We start from the raw sequence: 18,995 nt of genomic DNA, 5'->3' as shown, positions 1-18,995 counted from the left end.
AACAATTCAATATCAAATACTATTATTTTAAATCCTAGATATTTTGCACTGTGTTATTTATTTTTTGGTTACATTTTGCGTTATTTAATTTATTATGGACAGTAACGTTACTTACCCGCCTGACGGCAATTCAGATGGACCTGCGCCTTTTATTAGTGATGTTACTTTACTCTATATATTTGTCTGTCTGATTTTTAGCCTTTCATTGGGCATAATTATTGGTATTACATCGATGATAATTTATGATAATAAAAGAAGGAAAAAAATTAATCGATAAAGGTTATTTTGTATTTTTTTATTCCAACTCCATTTGTATAAACGGGAACAGACTTTTAATTATCTATTGTTCACCACTTTTTAAACATGATAGATACGATAATGATGAATAGTGGATGTGTTGGATTTAAGTGGTGAACAATATGATGGGCAGTATGGTGAAAAAAGTGATTGAACAATTGGTGGAAAAAGCCGGTCCCATGAAATTCTTTGAACGATTTTTTACAAAATTTTGATGCATGATTTGATTCCTTCAGTCCAATGCATCAAGATGTAGTATAGCTAGACATTTCCACCGATGTCTGCAATATTTGAAGAAGGTTTTGAGAATTAAAAAAATTCCAGATTTCGCTAAAATATCAAATTTTGTCCGAAATTAATGTAAATTTAAGTTACTTTTCTTGACTAAACAAAATAAGTTTAAACAAACAAAAAACACTAATTAACTAACATTAAACAAGTGAACCAAAGATAAAATTGATACACTGAAATCTTAGCTAATTGCCAATTCTTTTGTAGTCTAGTTATGGTTGAAGATAAGATGTTACGGCATTCCAGTAACTTCTTTTCGTAGATTGACCTCACACAACATTTAGACATTGTTAAAAGAGAGGTTCTTTCTCCTTTAGTTCCTAATGAGTATTCAATACTTCGAAGTAGATCGTTTGTTTTGAGAAGTAACAGCATTTCACGAGGTACTCGATTAAGTATAGCAGCAATTTGTGGAAAATATTGTCGGGCATAATTTTTCAGCTCCGCATCCTGTAAGATAACAAACAATAATTAGAATTGTAATCTTCAAGTGAAGAATGGAAAGGAGTTTCGGTTGAATGAGATATCATGATTAATTGAAACAAATCAAATTAAACAGTTTTCTAATTGAAACAAAAAAACATGTTATGTATGGTGGATAAAAACAAATTATTCAACATTGAAAGTAAGATTACTAGCTTGACTAGTTGATTGTTAATAGATTCATCACCTGCACATCTAAATCTGAGAACGTAAACAATAGCGAGAAAAATCATGCCGAAAATTATTTGAATGTTTACGCTCGTGCTAGAAAATCATGTTTGAAATAATTGCTAAAATTTGTTTCCATGTCAACTGGTCTCAGAAAAATTTTTACCTCAGCTTCACTCTGAGCTTTAGGTCGTGTTTTCGTTAAGCCTGATGAAATAGTATCCCAGGTTTTACCAGCAAGAATACAAGCAAGTAATGGAAACAAGTCACCAGCACCAAGCTCCAAACCCCATTTTTTAATGCCTTCAAGATCAGATTTTATTAATGAAAGCCACAGCTGACTATATTGATGGCGGAATTTTTCAGGCAGAGTCTGTAGAAAGAGAAAATCCATTAGTTTCATGAGTTACAATAGATGCAACAGAGTGAGGAAAGTAAACAAACCGTGTAAAGACCATGGTCGAGTAAAATTATTTGTGGATCTCCTTTAACGTTAGAAACTAAAATATTTCCAGGATGTGGATCACAATGCACATAGCCTTGCATGAAAATCATTTCACTATATAACAGACCTAATCGATGAGATATTTCTCTTGTGCTGAGACCATTCTTTTCCATATAATCTTTATCTGTAACTTTACCACCAACCAAGTATTCCATAGTTAAAACTCTTTGACTACTATAATTCCAAAGAACTGTTGGTACTTTCAGCCATGTAAGGTGATGAAATAATCTACCAACACGCTCACAATTGCGCCCTTCATGGATAAAATCTAACTCCAGAGGCAAGTTTATTTTCATTTCTTCAGCAAGCCAAAGAAATGAAAACTCAGGAAATATTTTCGCTACCAGACGAACAAGCAAATCCATGCTAGTCATATCTACCAATGAATGAGATCGAACATCAGGATGTTGAACTTTAACGGCTACAGTTTGACCATCACGAAGCTTAGCCTTATAAACTTGAGCCAAAGATGCTGTACCCAATGGTTTATCATCAAACTCCTCAAATATTTCACTGGCATCTTTGCCTAGATCTTTCTTTATCACCGATTTGATACTCTCAATGGATGATTCTGGAGCACGATCGTGGAGGACTCGTAAAACTTTACAGTACTCGGAAGGCACAAGATAATCAAGGGAACCAATATGTTGTCCAACTTTGATGAAAACGCCTCCATTTATTGAACAAAGCTTCAGTAGTTTTTCAGCTGATCGAGTATGTACTTTAGACCAAGCAGATTTACTTGCTTCACTGTCATCATCAAAATCACGTAAAGAAAACTTGTAATCAGAAGCAATCGATGCCACTGTAAATGCAGCTCGACCGAACCGAGTGATTCCTAGATTGGATACTTGCCAATCATTAGCATGGAGTGTACCAACTGCTGTTCCCGAGGCACCAATAGCAACTGAATATTTTACCAATTTACCAACAGCAGATAACATTTGACTTTATTAATCTTCCAAGCTTTCAACTAAAACACTTATGAAGTACAGGTTTACTCATTTGAGTTAAGATGAGAAACACATGAGATGAAATGCTGAACAAACTGAGCTCACTTACATGTAAAAAATAACAATCAATTCAAATTAAGGAACAATAATGTATTATTTAATAGTAAAGGATTTAAACAAGTTTGATAGAGGTCCTGATATCTCATCAAGAATGTTTAACATGATGCACTGAGATGACGTTGTTAATTGAACTGTTGTATAAACAACATGCTCCCTCTAAATGTTCTTATTTTCATCTCCCTTCTGCTTATCTTCATCACAATTCAACTAGTTGAGCCGGATTTTTCATCTTTATAGACTTGATGCTAGATTTAATTGACTGTTGGTTGAAAATCAGATTCTTCTCAGCCTATCTTTCCAGAAATTTCACACCTTTTCAGTTAAAAATAGACACTTCTAATAGGAATCAAAGAAAATCAACCAACCAGATAAGATTCTGAAATATTTTATTTATTTTTTTGTCTTAGAATTCCGTGAAATGACAGATTACAATAAATATGCAAGACATATACAATTTACAGGTCAAATTACATTTATTAATGTATTAAGAATATAAGAACTCAATTAGAAATTTCCATTTCAGTTTTGTACTTTATTTGTTTATATTTATGATCAAAAAACTGGCTATACCTCGAGGAGAGGGAAGCAAAATTCGACTTGAACCATTATTAGTGTTTTCGTAAATAAAATTATCGAATGGAGGCGATTTTTGACCAGTTTCAAACTCAAAATCGTTTTCTTGATCCATCTTTGGAATAAAATTGTGTTCATATTGAGCGTGACAAAGAATGCCGGTAATATGAGTTTTAGGAAAGACAGTGTGGAATATTGAAACTCCGGCGTTAATATCTTTGGAGTACTCAGCATAACGTTTATAGTGATCGTAGTTGAAAAATAAAAATGCAATCGATTCGCTAGACCAACCATATGAGTCAGATGGGAAAGGAAGGTTAGCCTTGAATTCCAGTAGTTTCGATTCAATGTGTGCAAGCTCTTTTTCAATCACATTGCCATCCGTACCATTATTCAGATGATTCAAATCTTCAATTGCTAAACTAGCTGCATAACAATTAGGGCCACTGAACTGGATTCCAATGAGGGACATTTTTTTAGGATTGAACATGGAATTATAAGGAGGAGGTCCATTGACGAAGAAAAAGTTTGCGGTATCATCAGAGAAATATTGTACAGTAGGCTGATTTGTAACCAATTTATCATTAACTTGCGCTCCTGCTAAGGCAAGTTGACCATCAAAATGGTCGAAAATCGTATCAACTTGTGTGTGAATCAAATAGCCACCTTTACTTGAAACTCCAGAGGAGAAAAGTACAACCGCTTTGATATCGTCTTGAAAAATAAACTCTTCCTCGCATTCCTCGCTGGCTCGTTCAAATACTGTCACGTTAAATCCTTCGTATTTGGGTAACACTAGGCAAGAAATGCCAAATAGTCCAGAAATTTCATAACAGATGGTTAATGGATCTTTAGCACTTGTTAAAGCAGACTGGGAAGATTCACCGATAATTCCATAGTGGGCATCAATACCGATAACAGCACAATCATGAGGGAGACTTGATCTTATGGCGTTTATCACCTTAGCACGCTTCCAACGTCTTTTTTTACCAATCTTAATGTTGTTACCCTCCAAGAGTATCAAACAACTTGGTCTAGAATAAGACTTTTGCAAGCATTGGAGAAACTGATTTTCAAAATTTTCAGGGCCTTTTCGTCCAGATATTGTGTAGTATTCATCAACACTTTTTTCAATCAAAGGGCTTGAAAATTTAAGGATTCTAGAGCGTAGCAGGAAAAATGAAGCAAAACGGTCAATCAGAAAAACCGCAATGATCTGACAAATTTTTCTTTTTGGCCTATCCACTGATCTAGCGATTACATTCCATTGTTGGCAAACTTTAAGGCACTGCTCAATACTTTGTTCATCCAGGTAGTAGAAAATATTTTTTAGAATAAGCTCGTTACGAGTGATTTTTGGTAACACTTTTTCCAATGTGTTATCCATTGCTCTGTAAAAATAATAAAAAGTCAGTATTAATTATAAGGCTCAACGAAATGAATTTCTTGTTGAACTTACCAAATTGTATTTATAACTAGATAAAGATATTTAGGTGATTTTTGGTTCATTTAACCACAAAGGTTAAAGGGTTCGAATCATTGTGAGAAGACAAAACAAGAACAACGTTTGAAGAGTAAGTACAACTAAGGATTTGTAAATGCAAAAAAAAAGAAGTTTGAGCCGGCAATTTACAGTTTCATTAACAAATAGTTTAACTACTTAATAAATTAAACTAGTTAACATAGGCATGGAAGGCTTACATTGTAAGTAACTTATAAATTACAAGTTGTAATACTCAAGCCTTGAAGTTCAAGCACAAGTATACTTGTAAACAAACACCAAATCTTTTCTCACAGAGACATCCTCTGCCTGGATTTAAACTACTTAATACCGGAATTTTCAAAAAGGCACTCGAAGCTATGAATCAGTTTATATAATTCAAGCATCTACCAAGAAAAATCGATCATCTCAGAATTTGATATAAACACAAGATAAACCTGATTTCATGAAAGGCAACATTAGAAAACGCTGATAATTTTTTATTAAAAGTTATTCAGAGTTTCGAGTTCGAAGGCAATTGAGCTCTAAAGAAAAACAATTAATTTCGTGAACTAATCATGCTAATGGGCTGAAATTTATATGAATATAGTTATTAGTTAAGTCTATTGATTAGGGGAAAGAATTTTTTCAGTACTTAGATCTCACATAATAGCCATTAGGTCGTTTTTATTTTACTTTTACTTTTTCAATTTAATTTTCACATTTACAGCGTTTGCTATCACTTGCGTGCTAACAATAGTATGATTGTTAGTATGAACTTCTATCTGTGGTTTCGGATGGAATTAATCATTTGTCTAATTAAAATAAAGCCATTTCAAGTCTTTTAAAGAAAGTTCCGTGTGGATATGTTGATTCTTTTAGGAGTTCTAACTTGTCTCCTAACCCTGCCCATTCGTGGAAGAGTTAACATCACTAATTACTATATTCGCATCAAATTTCATGTTTCATGTTCATTATATCATGTTTAGTTCATGAGATATCGATAAAAATTGTATCATGTAAAAATATAAATAAGAAACAGATTTATCCTATAAGCTGAAGAGTATAGAAGAGTTGACCTGGATTCTAGATTCTCATTTTCAAGCTACATTGTTTTGAAATGATCATATTCAGTAAGCTGAAATGCAGTGGTCACAAACTCAGAACAGAATGTATAATTTGTGGCTTGAGTTACCTTTTTTGGGTTAATATTTTAATTTTATTAACTGCAGGTAGAAACTATGAAATAAAATAGCTGGCGTGAAATTTAATCCAAAACATGAAATTTAATTTCAAAATGAATTGTTTACAGAAATCAGAATTATTTATAAGTTGGGACAATATTACCAAATTAAGATGTACGTAAAATTAAATATGAAATGTGTCGGATAATTGATGAGTTGGATAGCGACCAGTCTTCATGTCAATTAAAGTTAATTTTTCAATTGGTTTCGTTTGTAATTTCCTTGAAGCATTCATGTCAAAGAATGTTAAGCTTGCAAGGAGCAAAATTGTCTGAATATTATTAGGATGTGCGCATCGATATCGTTCGTGAAGAGGAGAGATTCAAGAACAGAATTATATTTGAAAACATGTTGATGATGCTATAAGAAAACAGAGAATTAGTAACATTGAAATATAGAAAAAAACGACTCTTTTATCTGTTTACATGGTAAATAAAATGATTTACCTCAAAAAATACTTGTTGAAGTCGTCCAATACACCAACGGAACCAATGATTTTTGAAGCTTCTTCCCTTTGCTTCACATGTTTGAATATGCTCGGACAGAATCATAATAAAATGTTGAAATACGATCAAGAATAAATTTTTCTGATCAGAAAGAGCAGTTTCGACTTTTTCCTCCAAGCTCTCTATAGCCTCTTCATTAGATGGCTCGACCTCTTTTTCCTCTTTGATATCTTTTTCATCCTTGTCAGTACTCTGAGCCTAGATAGAAAATAAGTGATAATGGATTAAAACACATCTGCAATTTAGTAAATAAAATAAATAAATTAATACCTTTTCAGATTTTTCTTTTGCTTCTTTCAACTCCTGCAATTTTTTTTGCAAGTTTTCCACTTGTTTGATGTGACGACGGATCGTGGAATGCAAAATCTCCCAAATATAAGACCTAAATAATTGTAATTATTAAGCGCATTAGATTAAGATTAGCAAGTGGATGAATGCTGCTTTACCTAGTGAAATCATTGGCTAATTCTTTTGAAAAAATCCAATTGGCTACAGCAGGGAAATCAACAATACCAGCCTTTAATAATTTGTCAGTAAGTACCACGAGAAGCTGTCGATAAAAAAAAATACACGATGAGTTAGTTAAAAGTTTTAAGTTTTAGGTGAATTTTTCTTACTTGTGGATGTCGTCTCCAAACCTCATAAATCGCGTTAAGAATACATCGTTGAGCATCCTCGGAATTATTTAAGGACAGCAGTATTTGGTTATACCTATGAATTAAATGATTAAGTTTAGAGAGAAACAGAGCACAAAATAATTTTATACATACTTGAGAAGCGCAGAGAATAGATGAGAGAATGATTTAGATGCTGCATTCAGTAAAACCGTTAAGAAAACATCAATTTTTAAGGAATGTGGAGTGAATTCAGCTGCGAAAGAAAGAAATAATTGTACATTGATTAACATTGTTCAGATAAATTTATGCAACTTAATATTACCATCACCAGCGTTAGTACTATTGTCTAAATCATCCAAGGTTTTCATTATTTCTTCTATAGGAGTTTTGTTCTTTATTAGCTCATTAAGTTGATTTGATAAACCGCTTCCAGGTATTTTAATTGACTCGTCTGTAACAGCATATTTATTCATCGGTTCAGGGAGATCAGGTAAAAGAATTTTGAATCCATCAGGAACTATTTCGGCTATTCTTTGGTGATATGAAAGTCTCATACATCGCAGTAAGCACTCTCGGACAAACTTTGGTTTAGGATGAAGAGGATCTAATGTTAAGCAGGCTGACCAATCATCCCAATTCCAAGCATATTGGAAATTACTCAGATGATAAGCAAACCATGATGCAAACCGATCTACACAGGCTACGTTCATAGTGTCTAAGCGATCAAATATCATTTCTACTGCTTGGGCAAGCTTGAAAGAAGAAAAAAATTATGAATAAATTATGATTGACAGAGGGTAACTTATTTTGACACTTACAACTTGAGGTAGAGATCCGGGTTGCATCTTACAGAGTTTAAGAAGCAATGATCCATAGAATATTTCTAAGTACTTGGAAGTAGGCAATGCGAAAATTTCAGCTAAAATAGTTTCTACAAGAACGTATTCCAATGGAAATTTGTGACCTCCTTGTAATCCAATCAAGGAAAATGAGCTGCATAATATGAGAAAAATAATCTTTAGAACAAAACAAAAAGAGTCACGATTGAAACACTTACCAAGTTTTAAGATCTCGGTGATGAGTAGATAAAATCCAGCGTATATTTTGCTCAATCAAATAACGATCAATCGAATGAGCACCAGGCAGAATTGGACCATCAGGACAGTCAGTATAGTCAAAGAGTCGGAACACAACTTTGGGATATGGATAGGTATAAGAAGCATCATGAGGTGGTATTGTGATTGCAGGTAGATTATGTTGGAGTGCTTCACACAAAGCCTTGCTAAAATTGATATACGGTCTATAAATATGATTTTCTTCCCATTTATCACTTCGCAACTTAGTTATTTGAGACCAAAGGCAGTCAAGATACTCTTCTTGTGGATGTGGTGTATCGGAGTACCAAACTCGCAAGGCTGTGTGGTGAACCTTGGATCTTTTAGTCATATAATTGTCAATAGTGTTTAGTAATTGTTCTAAATCTTGTTCTTTTTTATCACAAAGTTCATAGCCAACCCAGGGTAAGGCTGATAAAACTGCATAAACGAAGAAATCTGAGCGAACCTGAGGAATATTATCCTCCATAGTAACATCAACCAGAGTTTCAAAAAGATTCATCAAAGATCCATGAGAGATCACATGGCAGTTGACAAGGTCACCAAAAAATCGGACATATGATAAACTCTTATCCCATTCACATGCTTTTGTACAATCCTTGAAACATTTCACTAGCATTTCGATGATCTACGATTAGAGAAGAAAAATTGTAAAACATTTATGATTGTAAAATATTGGAAATTGAATGGTTTTGAACTTACATCACCACCAACATGGTAGTTTTTATTATTCAGAAGTCCAACCAAAGTGGCATAGATTGATGTTTTCTCCGGTAAATTAGCAACACTGAAAATAATAATAAATGTGGTCCAATGAAAACAATTACATGCAAATTGAGTTATAAGACTTACCAATCACATATAATTTTGATAATATTGCTCTTAGCTGACTTGGAGACATCATGGTCAAGAATTTCCACCAACTCCTCTAAATTTTTCTCCAAAGCTGATGTACTCTAAAATATCCAAAGGTAGATGTTATAAATGGAAGACATTTTTGTTAGTAAATTGATTAATTCTTCAACTGATAAAGACAATAACTAATTGAATACTATATTTGACTTACCCTGTCACCAAGCTTAACAATTAAGTGTTCCAAATTGTCTTCAATGTCCTCTTCCTCAGTAGGACGTTCATTTCTATATCTTTTCCTAGGTCTCTCCGCTGTGAACCAGAAAAAATTGTACAATTAATACACAAATAAATTGAACAAATGTAATTAACTTACGATCATCATCCCAATTCCTTCTTTTACTCATAATGAATGAAGATTAACTTGATAAACTGACAGAGTAAAACACTAAAACAAAACTGAACAAGCCAAAATAAGACCAAATCAACAAGACATGTTGAACATGTTGTCTTCACGCAGCCTATATTATCTTTTCCAAAGGCAACACATTTGGCGGCAAATACAACCAAACAAAATGGTAACCAACTTTTTTTTCGTGAAATAAGTCAAGTCAAGTGAAATATTAATGTAAATGTTTACTTTATTTGCATTTATTTATTAGCAGCATTTATGTTAAATGAAAATAAATACAATCATTGATGAGATAAATTTTTAATTGAATGAATATGGGCAAAATTATTTTTTGAAATACTTTAAACATGATGAGGAAGCAAAAAAGTCAAAAAAAGATGATTACAATGTATATAAAATTAATTTTTAGTAGCTTTAGTTTTCTTCGCTGGTGGTGCCTTCTTTTTGGGTGTCTTGGGTGTTTTTGGCTTGGCGGCCTTTGATACTTTGGGTTTCTTTTCCACCTTTGCTTTCTTAGCTACTGGCTTACTGGGTTTCTTGGCGGGTTCACTTTTAGGTGCTTTTGTTTCTTTTGCTTTACCCTTCTTTTCACCGGCGACAGCTTTAGGCTTCTTTTCTTTAGGTTTCTTTTCTTTGGGTTTCTTTTCTTTGGGCTTCTTCTCTTTGGGTTTTTCAGTTTTCTCGGTTTTCTTGGCAGCTTTGGGTTTAGCAGCGGCACCAGAGGTTTTGCCCAATTTGAATGAACCTGAAGCTCCCTTACCCTTAGTTTGTACCAAACCACCACTTGTGACTGCTTGTTTCAAAAACTTTTTGATGAAAGGTGCCATTCTCTCAACATCAACTTTGTAATTAGCGGCAATGTATTTTTTGATGGCTTGGGCTGATGAACCATTTCGTTCTTTAAGCGCTTGGATAGCAGCATTAACCATTTCAGCAACTGGAGGGTGAGTTGGGGCAGCTTTGGGCTTCTTTGCAGCACCAGCGGCTTTGGTTACCTTTTTACTTTTTGGTGATGTAACGGTGGTAGCGGGGGTTGTTGATTCAGACATCTAAACACAGAATAAAAGAAAAATGGGAAATAAAGAAAAAAACAAAAAAATTATTTAGCAACTTAATAGAGTTACAAACAAATTGAAAAGTAGTAAAGAAGGCAAAATAATCCAATTGAACTAATTTAAGTGAACAAAACAAATGTAAAGTAGTGATGATGCATACCTTGATTAAATAATATTTGTTAATGTAGATTTATTTTAAAAGAAATCAAATATAAATTCACAATTAAGAGAGATGAGATGAGATGTGATGTGAGCTGGAATATTGAATCAAACTAAGATGATAAAGTAAGTCTTCAACAGACTTTTTATATAGGGTGACGGAGGTTAAAAGCGAACTCTACGAGGACTCACAACAATTTCAACTTATCCTCCTTCCAAGTTGGCAAGCTAAGTTTGTGCTTTCCTGGTGACACAAACTGATTAATTAATACAATTTAATTAACTTGTTATCTATTGATTGTGTCTTAAATTGTTTCTCTAAGGTCTAATGATTATATTGATACCTGTTATACTCTTCTAATGTGATTAATTGTGAAGATATCATCACAAAACCATGGTGTTACCCTTGTTTCAACATGTTACTTTGCAACAAACTAATCATTTTTTAATTAACACAAGGTTAATCAGTGTCATTATTGGTTTCTATAAGTGGCCCATAGAGATGGCTATTTGGATATAATAGTACCGAACAATTAAAATTATGTCTAAGGTAATATTTTAAGCTTAATTGTAGCACACCTCCATCCGTCATTTGCCTGGTAAACCTCTCCTTCCCTTACCATCCTTAACTCAGCTTCACTCCGTAATCACATTCAATAACTGTTAAGGCCAGTTCAATGGTCAATTATTATTATCTTAATATCCCCCCTATTCTGTTAATCAACATTGGTTTCATTATTTCCCTAAATTAACCTCTAAAAGCGACCAAAAAGAGTTTAAAATGATGCATCTAAATTTATATCCAAAACCTTAGAGTGAAAAAAACTTCAACCCAAAACCTCAACCTCTTTTTTCATATTACCATTATAATCTATGGTTGATTGTTAAATTATTTCAATATTCTATTTTCTTCTTATTTTCCTCTCTTTTTCTTATGTATTTTGCCTATTATTTCACCTGTTAACATTTTTATCACCTCAATATAAAACTGTATTCACCTTCACCAGAAAACCTTTTTGTTTACTTGTTTCTCCTTCAATTTTTCAATCCAACTTACTTAACCAACGTAGCAAATATTTCTCACTTTTTATTTGTTAAAATTGAAATTTAACCATTCTAGATCGCCAGAGCAATAAAAATCATTCATGAAAATGTAAAGAATTTTTGAAAAAATCCGACAAAAAGTCAAATTATATCACCAGATAATTTGTTTAGTTTTTGCCAATCTCGATATTGCTTTTTCCTTCCTAACCAAAATCACTCTCAAATAAAGTGTATCTGTCAATTTTGAATTTCGCTGGCAAACCAGATTCTCACAACCAACTCACTAGATGGAGTGTATAGAAAACCCAAAATCCTCACCGCAATCATTTTTTTTATTTTTTCAAATTAAATCCTTTAATCAAAGTTTATCCAAGCTAATTACTATCATCATTTTACCTAAATACTAGAATATCGTACTGCGATACTAGTCCTTTTATTCAACAATTATTTTAATTGAAGACATTCAATTCTCAACTAAAATTTTGGTGCAACTTACCATCTTTCATCGTTTCTCTCGCTTCATCTACCATTGCTTCTATTCATCTCTCTCTTTTTTCTTTCACTCTCTTTTCTATCTCTGTTCATAAAAATCTCATTCATATTCTTTTGATAACAATATTATAGTTGATGTCAATCAATTTGTAAATTACTGAAGATGGGAGCCTACCTTTCAGAGCCAAAGACTGAAAAGTTATCGGAAGAAGATGAGAACGAGTTTATTAAATATGGAGCCTCTTCTATGCAAGGATGGAGGACATCTCAAGAGGTATTTTCACTTTTTTTTTCATTTATTCCATCAAACATTAATCTTGTCCTACTCTGAGAAAGAATGTTTTTGTAGCTCGTTAATGTATTAAATGCTAACTGTTTGTCAGCTTTTGATACTTTACTTTAAATTTTTATTTTTATTTTGCCTCAAGTGTGTTAGCAATTTGAAGTAAATTAGTTAACTGCAAGCTTCATTTTTGCTTTCACCGCTTCTTGATATTTGATTTTTCATTCTTAAATATTCTTGTTTTTTTTCTTCTCATTCATGAATATTTCAGTCCCTTATCTCCCTTTCCGCCTTCCCTTATGCAATATTACTCTTTTCTGAACCCCTCTTCCTGTGAGAAGTAGATTAAATCATATTGACCTCATTGTATCTCAGTGTTTGATATTTTTACATTGCAACAGCGTATCATTCTTTTCTGTTAAGTTAGTGAACATTTAGAAAAAAATTATTAAAGAAAGTATTTCAGCTAATAATTGAGCAACTTGATTTGACAGCGCAATTTCAATCTTTTGGTTTCCCTCCAACCCTTTCACTGTTTATTTATATCGTTTCTGTCATCTTTTTTTTGCAGGATGCTCATATAGGTTTACTTGATTTTGATGAAAAAACCTCAGTGTTTGCTGTTTTCGATGGACATGGTGGAGGTGAAGTGGCCCAATATTGTGCTCGTCATCTCCCACAGTTCCTTAAAAATTTAAATAAATACAAAGAAGGAAATCTTAAACAAGCTTTGGAAGAGGCCTTTCTTGAATTTGATAGTCTTTTGACTATTCCAGAGATTATCGAGGAGCTTAAAGTTATAGCCGGCGATGATTATATTAGAAGTGATGAAGATGAGGAAGACGATAATGAAGCATCTCTGTTGAAAGAAGAAGCAAATTTACCATTGGAAGCATTGATAGCCCGTTATAGTGGCCATGAAAATGATCCTAATGAAGTAGTTAAACGTGATCATATTCCGCCACATGTTAGGCTAGAATTTAACACCAAAAAGGCTAAACCAATTTCACCTTTCTTGCGCGGTAAACAAGGACCATCTACATCAACTGCTGAAGATGCGAAAGCTATTAATAATTTATGCAGTTCATCATCTACATCAAATGAATCAGAGGCCTTGAACAGGTTCGAACCTTGCAGTTCAAGTAGTTCTACCAGTGGGTCAAGTTCCTCTTCTCATAATCTACCCAACGGAAAACTAAATGAAAGTGGTTCAGATCCCGAGAAAAATTCACTGTTTCATCAACAATCTGACGGAGGAGATTCCGTATCATCATCTGTGACCGAAGCTAATGAAGATAAAAATGACATTTGTAAAGTTTCGTCTACTAAGTCTGATTCGAGTAAATGTACCTCCAATGTTAGCGAATCAAATGAAGTAGTATCGGGTGATCTGTCTAATTCATCATCAGTTGATATTGAAACAAGCAAGAAAGCTAACGGAGAAACAAGTGCGCAAAATGAAAAGGACAGTTGTGTTTCGACATCTTCAGAAGCTGCACCGGCTAAGTCATCTAAACCTGAACAATCAACCTCTTCATCTTCATCCTATCCATCTCCTTCAACAGCTGCATGTGACAATACAGTCAGCGCTGCAGCATCTACAAGCGCTGATGAACCCTCATCAAGCTCCAAAGGAAAGGGCAAAAAGAAAAAAGTTGTGATTCAAGAAAATGTGAAATCAGATAGTACAACTAGACCTGGACGAATAGATTATAAAGCTATTTTAAGTGAGGATTTAATCAAAGACGGAGAAGATATTGATGATGATTCAGACTCATCAGACATGGAGTATGGTGAAGGTGAAGATGATGATTTAGACAATGAGGATGATGATGAAGATGATGACGACGATGATGATGACGATGATGACGATGACGAAGATGACCAAATGGCTGCTAACTTCGAGGCCTCATCTACTGATTTTGAGATACCTGGTCGAGATAGTGGTTGCACCGCTGTTTTTGCTGTTTTAAAAGGCAATCAATTGTATGTTGCAAATGCCGGCGATTCCCGTTGTGTTCTTTCTAGGCGTGGTAAAGCAGTTGACATGTCTTTGGATCATAAACCTGAAGACACAATTGAAAAGAAACGGATAGAAGCTGCAGGGGGGTCAATTAATAGTGATGGTCGTATTAATGGAGGACTTAATTTATCTCGAGCCATTGGTGATCATGCTTACAAAACCAATACTGAACTTAGTTTGAAGGAACAAATGATAACTGCATTCCCAGATATTCGAACGAAAATAATAAAACCAGATAGAGACGAGTTCATGGTGCTTGCCTGTGATGGTATTTGGTAAGTAATCACACGTCGATATCCAACTTTTTGATCTAATTTCATTTTTCTATATTTTCTTAGGAATTCAATGACCAGTCAAGAGGTTGTCGACTTTGTTAAAGAACGTTTAGGCAAAAAGAGTTTGTGTTCAATATGTGAAGAGGTAAGTTTTTGTCTTTGATTTGTTTTAAAGTCAAAATACTAACACAAGTTTTCATTTGTTTCTCTTCTTTCCTTTGATTAGCTTTTCGATCATTGTTTATCACCTGATACTGAAGGAGATGGTACAGGTTGCGATAACATGACTTGCATTATTGTTCAATTCACGAATATTAAACCAACCGATAGTCAGCAAGAACTAGAAGACTCTGATGATGAGGTAACCAATAATTCAAATGAAGAGCAATTAGATCCGAGCCAGTCAGACTCAAAAAAGCAGCCAGCTTCAGAGAGTCAACAAGTTTCCTCTGAGCCAGCTTCTAAACGACAAAAGACTGCCCTTTAAGTCTATAAAGTGTCATGCAAGGTGGCATTCTCTTCGTTTGCTTGCTGAAGAATTAAAAGAAATCGTTTTATTAAACTTCATTCAACTTTTCCATTTTTAACAATTGCTTCATCACCTTTTTTGGCAAAACTCTTGGTCATTTCATTATAGCTCATCTTTCAGTGTCATTTGAAAGATCCTTGGATGGAATCAGCTTTGCTCCGTCGTGCTCATTAATCCTTTCTCTTTACACAAACCAAACACCACACAACAAACACATAAACACACACACACACTCACTACTCGATTTCTTGCCTTCCATTCCTATTTTTCCTTCTGACCGAATTTTTCATTTCATGCAAAAAAACTCAACACCTTGCTTGTCTCCAAAAAGATAAATTTTAATTTAAAATCTATCAGTTTTGATCTTTAGTTATTCATTTAACTTAAGTTTCATTTATTTTTAACGTTACACAAGACCTCTCTATCTGTGAGAAATGAAACTTACAATTATCATTGATACACCCAAGCAAATTTAATAGTTATAGTTTATGCTTCTAATTCTCATACGAAGCATAAACAAGACTTGTGCATTTATCATAGATTTTTATTCCACAATTTGAAAGAAATGGTTTAAAGAAGAGACAAATTGAAGAAATAGTAACAAGTTAATTGTTATTATTAATCTTGTTATCATAATATATTATTATTACGCTAATTTTTTGTGTCCTCTTCATTTAATTGAGATGAAACTGAAATCGATATGAAACATTTTTCTTCTCAAAGATTACAAAACTAACCTAATTTAAAATTTAAATCAACAGAAAGGCCAAAACAATTCTGTAAAATCCGTGTCTTTTTGATTCTAATATTTAAATTAAATGCTTTCCATTTTTAAGTTGATGAAAAATATCATTAACCGATTTCACACAACTTTTAAGTGAAATCAATAGTTAAATTGTAAAATTTATTCAATTATCAGCCTTAAAATATAAGAATAGTTAACAATCGATAATCTTATTATCTAAAATACTGCTTGATCAATGATACACAAGACTGGTTTTAAATTGAGTTTGATTAGCATTACTTTGAATAATTATGTCTCAATTATCAGCATTTAAAGTCCAAATAGTATTGATTGACTAGTAATTAAAAATCCCAGAACTAAGATAGTCCGAGTGAAATGCTGAATAATCAAGGTTAGTTTACTGAAAGCATCCAAAGATAATTTGTTTCAAGGAAAGCTTTGGTACAAAAATTAGGATCCAAGTTCGGGACGTAATCTTCGTAACCTTTTTCAGCTCCAGTTCGGAAAACAGCAAGCACATTACGATTAAATTGGTGGATTCTTTGTCTAGTTACAGAGTCCATGAACTTAACATACGAAGGTCTTACAGTATCAGGTGATAAAACTCCACAATAAAATATAATTGAAACACAGGCAGCATAAATAATGGGTATTATATTAACTGGATCAGGTAACAAACCATTTGCATAGCCAAGACAATAAACGTTTTCAATGCACTTCCAAGTTACATAGGTTGATATGGTGGAGTTGGGTGAAAGTGTCATAGTAAGACTAGCAAGTGAACCGGCCAGAGCTGCATGCCAACCAGCTGAACCATTGCAACTTGTCCGAAGAGTACAATTGACAAGACGAAAGGTGGCCACAAAAAGTCCAAGGAAACCAGCGAAACGTACATTTTTACTATTACGAGCAGCTCTCAATACAATTGAAGGATCTTTCATTAAACGGGAAGGATTTTTAACCGAAGAGATGAGAGTTAAAATGGACCAAGTTAATCCAAATGATTTAATCAATCCATGGGCAATATAAGTGAAACAAGATGAATATGTTTTATGAGGACAGGTTGGATGCGAAGTGGTCAATAGCGACCAAAGGAATGATTGTTTTGTTGGTAGAAATTGTTTATTGTTACATCCATTTGATGTAACCACAGCAGCTCTTGCAAGTCCACTTTTAGACTCTTCCCTGCCAATTAAACCTTTAATCAACAGACTAATCGGATCATTACCAAGACCTCGGGTCCGATAAAGGTACATTAATATTGTCATTGAAGTTGTGAAAAGCATTATTTCCCCATTTGGAATGGGCTTGAAGAGTTTTCGTTTAATGGCAACTCGGTATAAACACTCTGAGGCTATGTTGATCAAATACAAGGCAAGGGCTGATCGTCGATGGGGTCTTTCAATGTGTATAGCTGCATAAGCTGCCAAAAAAGATGGTAAAAAGGCCACCAATGAGTAGTAAAATTTACCCGAAGCAGCTCGAAGACCACAGAAAAGGCTAAAGGTTAGGAAACCGTTGACGCCTAGAAAGGTTGATGAGTTCAATGCATTTCCAATAGCTTTCAGCAAAGCATCTGAAGTGTATTTACGGGCGAGTATAAATTGTACAGCATTCAAGGCTGAATACATCTTTAGTCCTTCTTGGAAAGCTGAGCTTCCAATTTCCCATGATGCCACTGAACAATGAGGTGTCCATGTATGAGCAGTTTCATAGCAGTTGTATTTGAATGACCATTCAGGTAAAAATAATTTATCCCATAATTTGCTTAACATTGACATGTTTGAACAATCCAGTTGATTTGCTTTTAAGTTAACAAATTATGTTGAATTTTAAACTTGATTCAAATTATATGATCAAATCTGTATTGAATAAAAATAAATAGCATTAATTAATAATTTTTAAAGCATCAAAAAGTAAATTTGTATATCATTTGTTTGTTATTGTGCCTACGTTGTCACAAGCTGTAAGAAGTTTTGGATCTGCTCTTGATTGCTGAACAATTCGGTTTAGTATTTATTTTTAGTTTGTACATCATTTTGTTAATTGCTAATAACTTGGGTTCTTTCATCGCTATTAGACTAAATCATCATCCAATCCAGAATAATTAACATTCAATTTGTGCCAAGCGATCCAGTGATCAGTGAGAAACCTTTTTAAGATCATCCAACAAACATTATACAGCTTCTGTCTTTAAACTGTCAATCTACTGATCATAATTTGACTTATTTTCCAATACTGATCATAGCTGATTATTGTTAAGGAATTAATGGTATACACTTATTACCATTACATGATTTTTAATTGTTACAGTCTGTAACTGAAAGCATCCAGTTCGCGCTCAACAACCATTTCAACGGTTTTTCAATGTTTCATCTCTAAATGTTGCAGCAACTGCTCAACAGTTATGTTAATGTTGTCATTTTGTTGTTGATTTGCTTCATATAATTTAATGCCTTATTTTCCCTTCATTATTTAATCGTTACAACTGTTAACTTGATTTGCTTGGTTGATATTGTTGACTGAGAAAGAGATCAATCCAACTATTATCTCAATTTTTCTCAAGTATTGCTAATTCACATCTTCAACCCAAAACCAGTTACTTAAACCATTGACAAAAAGGATTATTAAAAATTAAATTCACCCTAATCATTTATTTCCATTATTCACATTCCATAATAATTTACATATGAGCAATTAAAGCTGATAAGCGACAAAATCCTTAAATCCACCAAAAATGTTGTGAATAAGCTTGAATTTAGTTCCTCACTCGA

The 18,995-nt window shown here is 33.5% G+C and overlaps 6 protein-coding genes across 7 annotated transcripts; 1 reads left to right on the top strand and 5 right to left on the bottom strand.

The window, feature by feature from the left end:
• Nucleotides 1-266: 266 nt before the first annotated feature.
• On the bottom strand, nucleotides 267-2,934 carry LOC107368246 (aarF domain-containing protein kinase 1). Its single transcript, XM_015936037.3, has 3 exons — nucleotides 1,684-2,934; nucleotides 1,406-1,612; nucleotides 267-1,038 (listed from the first exon to the last, which is right to left on the bottom strand). Exons 1-3 carry the CDS (start codon nucleotides 2,686-2,688, stop codon nucleotides 715-717), a joined length of 1,536 nt encoding a protein of 511 aa, XP_015791523.2. The 5' UTR covers nucleotides 2,689-2,934; the 3' UTR covers nucleotides 267-714.
• A 252-nt stretch (nucleotides 2,935-3,186) lies between these two features.
• On the bottom strand, nucleotides 3,187-5,101 carry LOC107368247 (uncharacterized). Its single transcript, XM_015936038.3, has 2 exons — nucleotides 4,850-5,101; nucleotides 3,187-4,781 (listed from the first exon to the last, which is right to left on the bottom strand). Exon 2 carries the CDS (start codon nucleotides 4,775-4,777, stop codon nucleotides 3,350-3,352), a length of 1,428 nt encoding a protein of 475 aa, XP_015791524.1. The 5' UTR covers nucleotides 4,778-4,781; nucleotides 4,850-5,101; the 3' UTR covers nucleotides 3,187-3,349.
• Nucleotides 5,102-6,136: 1,035 nt separating this feature from the next.
• Cbp80 (Nuclear cap-binding protein subunit 1) lies at nucleotides 6,137-9,655 on the bottom strand. The gene is made up of 13 exons (XM_015936034.3): nucleotides 9,581-9,655; nucleotides 9,419-9,516; nucleotides 9,205-9,308; nucleotides 9,055-9,139; nucleotides 8,295-8,980; nucleotides 8,056-8,230; nucleotides 7,560-7,989; nucleotides 7,391-7,490; nucleotides 7,238-7,331; nucleotides 7,067-7,170; nucleotides 6,891-7,002; nucleotides 6,561-6,818; nucleotides 6,137-6,474 (listed from the first exon to the last, which is right to left on the bottom strand). The coding sequence occupies exons 1-13, from the start codon at nucleotides 9,609-9,611 to the stop codon at nucleotides 6,361-6,363; spliced, it is 2,391 nt and encodes a 796-aa protein (XP_015791520.2). The 5' UTR covers nucleotides 9,612-9,655; the 3' UTR covers nucleotides 6,137-6,360.
• A 245-nt stretch (nucleotides 9,656-9,900) lies between these two features.
• LOC107368250 (histone H1) lies at nucleotides 9,901-10,942 on the bottom strand. The gene is made up of 2 exons (XM_015936042.3): nucleotides 10,832-10,942; nucleotides 9,901-10,665 (listed from the first exon to the last, which is right to left on the bottom strand). The coding sequence occupies exon 2, from the start codon at nucleotides 10,663-10,665 to the stop codon at nucleotides 10,015-10,017; it is 651 nt and encodes a 216-aa protein (XP_015791528.1). The 5' UTR covers nucleotides 10,832-10,942; the 3' UTR covers nucleotides 9,901-10,014.
• An 83-nt stretch (nucleotides 10,943-11,025) lies between these two features.
• LOC107368245 (putative protein phosphatase CG10417) lies at nucleotides 11,026-15,829 on the top strand. Of its 2 annotated transcripts, XM_015936036.3 has the most exons (5): nucleotides 11,026-11,380; nucleotides 12,499-12,640; nucleotides 13,221-14,947; nucleotides 15,011-15,092; nucleotides 15,174-15,829. In XM_015936036.3, exons 2-5 carry the CDS (start codon nucleotides 12,530-12,532, stop codon nucleotides 15,432-15,434), a joined length of 2,181 nt encoding a protein of 726 aa, XP_015791522.1. In that variant the 5' UTR covers nucleotides 11,026-11,380; nucleotides 12,499-12,529; the 3' UTR covers nucleotides 15,435-15,829. The 2 variants fall into 2 exon arrangements, with proteins under 2 accessions (XP_015791522.1, XP_015791521.1); XM_015936035.3 differs by lacking the exon at nucleotides 11,026-11,380 and having other exon boundaries at nucleotides 12,182-12,640.
• Nucleotides 15,830-16,359: 530 nt separating this feature from the next.
• Nucleotides 16,360-18,077, bottom strand: LOC107368248 (transmembrane protein 135-like). Its single transcript, XM_015936039.3, has one exon. It carries the CDS (start codon nucleotides 18,000-18,002, stop codon nucleotides 16,614-16,616), a length of 1,389 nt encoding a protein of 462 aa, XP_015791525.1. The 5' UTR covers nucleotides 18,003-18,077; the 3' UTR covers nucleotides 16,360-16,613.
• Between the last annotated feature and the right edge of the window lie 918 nt (nucleotides 18,078-18,995).

Source organism: Tetranychus urticae, chromosome 1 (assembly GCF_039701765.1).
Source record: "Tetranychus urticae isolate SD_2017Ah chromosome 1, NJAU_TeUrti_SD_1.0, whole genome shotgun sequence".
Lineage (NCBI taxonomy): Eukaryota > Metazoa > Arthropoda > Arachnida > Trombidiformes > Tetranychidae > Tetranychus > Tetranychus urticae.
This window is presented reverse-complemented; position numbering and strand designations above follow the sequence as displayed.